Source organism: Lipotes vexillifer, unplaced genomic scaffold (assembly GCF_000442215.2).
Source record: "Lipotes vexillifer unplaced genomic scaffold, Lipotes_vexillifer_v1.1 scaffold73, whole genome shotgun sequence".
NCBI lineage: Eukaryota > Metazoa > Chordata > Mammalia > Artiodactyla > Lipotidae > Lipotes > Lipotes vexillifer.
Window position 1 is genome coordinate 172,840 of NW_006772656.1, and position 7,794 is coordinate 180,633.

At 43.6% G+C, this 7,794-nt stretch overlaps 1 protein-coding gene across 2 annotated transcripts in view; it reads right to left on the reverse strand.

Moving 5' to 3' along the window:
• PDCD6IP (programmed cell death 6 interacting protein) overlaps window positions 1-7,340 on the reverse strand; it is a 59,590-nt gene extending 52,250 nt beyond the window's left edge. The window contains exon 1 of one of the 2 annotated variants that reach the window (XM_007447688.1): window positions 7,007-7,340. In XM_007447688.1, coding sequence (XP_007447750.1) covers window positions 7,007-7,215 — 209 coding nt within the window. In that variant the 5' untranslated portion in view covers window positions 7,216-7,340. The remainder of the gene's footprint in view (window positions 1-7,006) is intronic. The other variant, XM_007447687.1, reaches the window with a different exon arrangement.
• Window positions 7,341-7,794: the final 454 nt, after the last annotated feature.

Below are 7,794 nucleotides of genomic sequence, written 5' to 3' on the forward strand. Positions count from 1 at the left end.
CTGAGCAAGCCCTGGGCAGCAGTGAGGCACGGCTACTGGCCAGAGAAGCAAACACTTGGAATAAAGGGGAGGATGGGGCAGAGGGGAGCACCCCAGCTAGCTCTCCAAGGCTCACAACGCTAGAGTGGTGCCCTGGACCATATAAAAACAGGCAGCTGGGCAGCCCTCTGCTCTACAGATAGCAAGGAAGGAAGTAGGAGGAGATGAAGCTACTTGCTCTGTAAGTGAATCAGGCAAAAAAAGAAAGGCTAAAGAGAATGTACTAAAATTTTATACCTACCCTATTTACTCCAAAGCTTTTGGGGTCAACTCTCAAAACTTATGTGGGGTAACAGTGCATGTATATCCTACATTTAAATGACTAGGAAGATACACGATGGAATCTTCAAAGTAAAATAGCTGTCTTAAGACAGGTTATATAATATGAAATATAAGTATGAAAAAATGAAATATAAGTACTGTACAACAGTCATTAGAAATCAATAATATCTGACTTCATAATATGGAGTAAACTCCAACAAAGAGACCAACTAATGCTTTTCAAAAGAAAATAGCCATTGCTAACTGCAGGTACCACAGGGAAAATGCTGTTCCTACAGTACAAAGTACAGTAAGCTATCCTTTCAATATAATTCCACCACATACGACCCCTCATAGTTCAGCCTAATTCTCAGCTATCAAAGCTCTCTAGAGAGGGAACAAGAGCAGAACAACAGAATCTACCACACCCCTCTCTTTATCATTTAAATATGCTTTACTCAATCAGCAGATTCTGTCCCAGGGTATACCTCTAACAAATTAGACCTAGGCTGCAAGTTTTCCACAACTGGGGAGAGGGAAAGCCAGTATGCTACACCAGGGTACTGGTGTAGCAAAAAAAAAAAAAAAAAAAACCTGTACCGTTAAAGATTTTTTTTTAAAAAAAAAAAAAAAAAAAAAAAAAAAAAAAAAAAAAAAAAAAAAACTATAAAATCCTAAACATAAAAAGGTAAGTCAGGCAACCCTGAGTTTGAATCCCAACTCCACCAACTCTTAGCTGTGTGACTGCATGCAAGTTACTCCTCAACCTCTCTAAACCCTTCCTAAAGTGAGGGCAAAACCTCATTTAATTTTAGCATGAGGGACAAATGATACAATATGTACTTAAGGCTTAAAATATTGCCTGGACACACTGCACATGTTGGAAAAACGGTAGCTACAGATTCTTATTTTACAACTATTCATAAGTGTTTTACATGTTCTCCAGTATTTCATAAAACTCAATCACTTTAGAGCACATATCTAAGAACTCAACGTTTAAAATCTCATGGGAAAAAAAAAGGAAATGAATATATTTCTTTTAATATACCAGTGATAGGTAAAGGACAAATTCCCATTAGAAATTCTAGTTTTAAAGTTTTTTTTAGGGGGAAGGTGTGAAGACCGAGAACAACCAATCTACGTTAGGCAAAGTGATACTGCAACGCAAATTCACGTAACCCATCCAGCTCCAGCCAGTACTGAGGGCTGAGCAACTCCCAGCCCACCAACCAGAGACAGAAACAAGAGCTGGGCCAGATATTGATCAGAATTAACAGATGCCTCCTGAACCTTATTTTCACATTTCTTTCTTTGCCCAATTTACCTCATGAAGAATCACTAATGAAGCACTACTGCAGCAGAGTACGGCAGAAAGTAAATAGTCAGGGAGTCACGAAGTCAAGATCTTAGTCTAACTCTACCACAAAGCTAGCTGCGTGGCTTAAACCTCCTGTGTGCAGAAGATTCTGAGAGAAGATTCTCTCTAGGGTTACAAAGAATGAAGAAAGTCCTGACAAGCTATTTTATTTATTAAACATTAGAAAAGTCAGAACACAGAAAAGCAGAGATTTTAAATGTTCAAGTTTATGCATTTATGCACAATAAAATTACTGAGCCAATTTAAGGTCTGGCTACTACAGATACTCCTTGAGACCAAGGGTCAGGTACTATATATCTTTATATTCCCCACACTGTTTTATTAACAAATTGTAGCAATGTCATTAGGGCTAATATCTCAATATCTTAAGCAACAATCAGAATGTAAGCAACAGCTTGAGAAGTAAAATGGAACAGCAGTATTTTCTTTCTTGATCTGTAAAACACTAGTGCTGGGATAAAATTTCAGAAATTATGAAACTAATTCCATCACCTTTATTTTACAAATGAAAAAGATACTACCATAATGCAGCAAACTAAGTATTAACCCACAAAAAAGTGACACACAAATCTATTTAGAAATTTTACAAAATCTATATAAAGGACTCTTGAGTTAAAGAAAACTAAAATTACAAACTATTAAAAAATGTCAACAAGAATACTATATACTGGGGACTTCCCTGGTGGTACAGTGGTTAAGAATACACCTGCCAATGCAGGGTATACAGGTTCGAGCCCTGCTCCGGGAAGATACCACATGCCGCGAAGCAACTAAGCCCGTGCACCACAACTACTGAGCCTATGATCTAGAGCCCACAAGCCACAACTACTGAAGCCTGCATGCCACAACTACTGTGCCCGTGCGCCTAGAGCCCGTGCTCTGCAACAAGAGAAGCCACCGCAATGAGAAGCCCACGCACTGCAACAAAGTGCCCTGCTTGCCTCAACTAGAGAAAGCCCGGGGACAGCAACAAAGGCCCAACGCAGCAAAAATAAAATAACTAAATTTATTAAAAAAAAAAAAAAGACACATGCACCCCAATGTTCACTGCAGCACTATTTACAATAGCCAGGACATGGAAGCAACCTAAATATCCATCAACAGAAGAATGGATAAAGAAGATGTGGGTTTATACACACACACACGCACACACACACACACACACACACACAATGGAATACTACTCAGCCATAAAAAGGAACGAAACTGGGTCATTTGTAGAGACGCGGGTGGACCTAGAGATAGTCATACAGAGTGAAGTAAGTGGGAAAGAGAAAAACAAATATTGTATATTAATGCATATATGTGTAATCTAAAAAAATGGTATAGATGATCTTATTTGCAAAGCAGAAATAGAGACACAGACATAGAGAACAAACATATGGATACGGGGAGGGGGAAGAATTAGGAGATGGGGACTGACATATATACACTATTGATACTATGTATAAAATAGATAACTAATGAGAAACTACTGTATAGCACAGGGAACTCTACTCAATGCTCTGCGGTGACCTAAATGGGAAGGAAATCCAAAAAAGAGGGGATATATGTATACATATAGCTGATTCGCTTTGCTGTACAGTAGAAACTAACAGAACGCTGTAAAGTGACTATACTCTGATAAAAATTTTTTAAAAAAATTCCTTTACCTATCCTACTCTTCTATTAGATGTGGACACACATAATGGCCAATAACATATGAGCAGGGTATTCCGGGGCAGTTTCCAGGAAACATCGTGGAGGCTGAGCCCTCTGCCTCCTTTCTCCCTCCCTCCATCCTCCTAAAACTTGGGTATGACTGCTATCTGGACCTTGAGAGTAAGGACTCTAGGTTTTACAGAGCAGCTCACTGGAGGAGCCAGAGCCTGAGCCTGATGAACTTCACAGAACCACTACACCATCCCTAGGCTACCAGAACTACCCATCCACCAACTTTTCACACAGAGTAAAATCATAATTTTTTTCAATTTATTTTTTGGCTGCGTTGGGTCTTCATTGCTGCACGCAGGCTTTCTCTAGTTGCAACGAGCGGGGGCTACTCTTCGTTGCAGTGCACGGGCTTCTCATTGCAGTGGCTTCTCTTGTTGCGGAGCACTGGGCTCTAGGCATGCAGGCTTCAGTAGTTGCAGCACGTGGGCTCAGTAATTGAGGCACATGGGCCCTAGAGCACACGGGCTTCACTAGTTGCGGCATGCGGGCTCAATAGTTGTGGTGCATGGGCTTCGTTGCTCCACAGCATGTGGGATCTTCCCAGACCGGGGATCGAACCCATGTCCCCTGCACTGGCAGGCAGATTCTTAACCACTGAGCCATGAGGGAAGCCCTAAAATCATAATTTAACTCACTGACAATTTGAGATCTACCACACGCAGATGACTTCACCCCTAACACAGCAACATAACTAATATAAAACTAAAACAGATAATATAAAAAACTGCATACATGACTGCTGAGATCCTCAACCTCCATTCCCCCTGACCAACTTTCAGAAAGCTGACAACCAGGCTTTTTCATGGAAGGAGACTGGAAGCTTTCTCTCTAAAGAAACTAATCACAACAAAAGACATGGAAGGTGGTATCTGGAGCTTCCCCCTCCCCCCCCAAAAAACCCAGCAGGGTTCCCATCTGATCACCTAGTGTAAAATTCACTATTTACCAAGGCTCTCCTAATCAATTTGTAGTTAAAGTCACTTTACAAAGGATGACATTCACTCTTAATATTATAACTCATAAATGTGTATTTTAGGAAATTTTAATAGGTCATCTAGAAGTTAGTAACAATACAAAAGGCAAGTCACTGAACCTATATGTAGAGCTGTGTATCAGTACTTACCAAGCTAGCTTCTCTTCTTTAGGAATTAGATTAAGCCCTCTTTTTTTTAAATTTTATTTAAAAGTTCATTAAGTTTAAAATATGTAAATTAATGTTCAGTTTACACAATTATCCAAATATAATTATTAAAAGTAAGACAATCTGCTTGATTGGATGAACACCCCACAATTGTTTCATTTTTACAGCATGTATACCAAAGGTGCTTTTGTACACACCTCCATGTAATAGACTGTACTAATATCTATTAGTTTACCCTAACTCTCCTAGAACAGCAAGAAGTGAAAAAAGCGTAGTTGTTGAACGAATGTGTTAATATGAGGATAATACAGACAACTAAAGAAACACAGTTTCAAAGAGACTATCTCCTCAACAGCCCTAGAAACCTAGGAACAGTTCTCACATTTACACCTTGGAAAAGACTAAAGGAATGAACAAATAAACAAAGTTTCAAACTTCACAGAACCACTACTCACTATTCTCTATCTTTTAGTCTCTGAAGACTACACACTCCTTAAGGGCTGAGACCAAACCTAATGTATTCATATGTACATTATACACAACCCATGCTTTTTTAATACTACTAATGAAAAATCATCACTGAATGCCACTCATGTCTACATAAGAATTGTACTGGAGATTTTTTTTAAGTATGTTAATTCTAAAGAATGGCTAAGTATTCATAGGTTAAAATTTTTTTAATATTTGTTTCTTTTTAAAATATTTTTAAATTTTATTTATTTTTGGCTGTGTTGGGTCTTTGTTGCTGCGCGCGGGCTTTCTCTAGTTGCGGCAAGCGGGGGCTACTCTTCGAGTGGGGGCTACTCTTTGCTGCAGTGCACGGGCTTCTTTTTGCAGTGGTTTCTCTTGCTGTGGAGCATGGGCTCTAGATGCATGGGCTTCAGTAGTTGTGGCACACAGGCTCAGCAGTTGTGGCTCATGGGCTCTAGAGCACAAGCTCTGTAGTTGTGGCGCACAGGCTTAGCTGCTCCGTGGCATGTGGGATCTTCCGGGACCAGGGCTCGAACCCGTGTCCCCTGCATTGGCAGGCGGATTCTTAACCACTGAACCACCAGGGAAGCCCTAACTTTTTAAAAAGCATATACTAAGTATCAAGCTAGTGATCTTTGCAACCCAACAGTCTTATCTTTAAAACTGACACCAAGGGGTCATCATCTCTCTAAGCAATCTATTCAGTATCCTCCTTCTGGAGAACCAGCTCTTCCCCAGTCCATACTAATATTACTTTAATCCATGCTGTATGGAGAGATTAAACCAGCAGAGTGACTTAGACAAGGGCAATTAAATTAGGCCATTTCCCACCATCATACATGGGCACGAGCCAACCCAATCAGAGGCCTCCATGGACTTTCGCCAGGGTGTAGGAGAAAAGCACTCTTACCTAAGATCCTGAGTGTTAAAGACCACTGTAAGTACAGGAGAGCCAAGATCCTGAGGGCTAAGACCACTGTAATTACAGGAGAGCCAGTGGACATCTCTCCCAATGGAGAAACAAAGCTCTCCTAAGAGGTAATCATCATGGAGGCAGGATGATCTCCTGGAATGCCTAAAGATAAGGAAGCAATATTCCTTGACTTTGCAGTTACTAAGCTAGTTTAACCTGAGCTGCTCCTACCTGCATCCTAATACGGCTGTGTTTTTCCTGTGAAACAAGGAGAATATGTTACACATAGGAAATCAGATCATTAACAAGATGAGCGAAAGAAATTTTTTTAACTATAAAGTGCTATAAAAATGTTCTGCCATCCTAACTAGAAAGAACTACAAAAGGAACTCTCCTTAAATACAGCCTGAGCTCAATAAACATTTCCTAAGATAACAAATTTACTCCAATATCTGGATACCTGTTTGTGAACAAACTGATTAAAAGCAATCTATCTTGAACGTTAATGTCACTCAAGTTTAACTTCAAATAATGGCAGCTCCTAACCTATGGAATTCTCCATTTGTCGTTCGGTTACGATGAACCTAGGAAGATGGCTCATTCCGAAGTGTACAGGGTAGTAAGTAATAAACATGGGTTCCAGTGTTCCATTTCTGCCACTTCCCTGAAGCAACTACGATTACGAAATCCAAACCTGGCCAAGAAAGTTTTGCAGTGATGCAAAAACGGGGGAAGGGAGGAATCTCAGAGACCCCTCCCCCCACCAAAAAGTGAAGAAAACCAGTTCTGGGTAAATGTGGCAAGAGAGATCAGTACGTGGCAGACTGTTCCTCCCAGGTGGCCGACGGCCCGAGCCTCGGTGGACCAAGGGCTGGGGCGGGCAGCTAGGGGAAGCGGGTCGGGTCCCTGGGGCCTTCGAGGCCGCTCCTGCTCGGCAGGAAGGAATGCAGACCACACCTACGCGCCCGGCCAGCAGGGGCAGGACGACCGGCCCGGGCAGTGGGTGTGAAGGAGGGTGGCAGGAAGAGCGAAGGAAGCAAGGGGAGCGGCAGGCCGCCGACGGCCTCCCCCCGCCCGGCCCCAGGCCCACCTCATTAACGTCTCGAGCGCGCCCTCGTGCTTGTCCAGCGGGCGGCCGAGCGCGGCGCGGCGCAGCTTGCTGAGCTCCTCCGCCGCGCGGCAGTACTGGGCCTGCTCCTCCCCGCCGCTCGGGTACGTCTGCTGGATGAACTTCACCAGCGGCTTGGCCAGGTCCACCTCCGAGGTCTTCTTCAGCTGCACTGAGACGAACGTCGCCATGGCGAGCGCCTCGGCCGCCCTTCGGGCCAAAGGGACCGCGGGACGGCGACGAAGGCCGAGGCGCGCGGAGTACCGGACGGGCGGACGGACGGGCTGACAGAGGTCCTGCGCTTCGGGTCCGACTACTTCCGGGAGCTCTCGCGCAGGCGCAGTCGGCGCGCCGCCTCCGGTCACGTGAGGGAGACCGGGCGCCGGCGCTGCTCACCTGGGCCCCCACTGTTCCTGCGCCCAGCCTTACGGCGCCGGCTTTCTCCACAGGCGGAATTTTCTCATTCCTCCGTACTTCCTCGGCAGGTGGGCAGAGTGCTTTCACGTAAAGATAATTCTTCCTCTGCTCTTAACAATTTCCCGGGGAGGTACTCCAGTTACTGCCACGTGCGCGAGTTTGCAGCCACCTGTCCAAGACCTGGCAGCCTCAGGGTTATTGTGACCTATGGTAATTCATTCAGCGGGCTGCTGTGTATGAATACTGTGTGCACAGTGAGCCGAGTAGGCAAGGTCCTGGCTATTGTGCAGCTTAATGTCAGGTAAGGACACAGATATTAAGGTGGACCAAAAAAGTATCTTGGTACAAAAAGC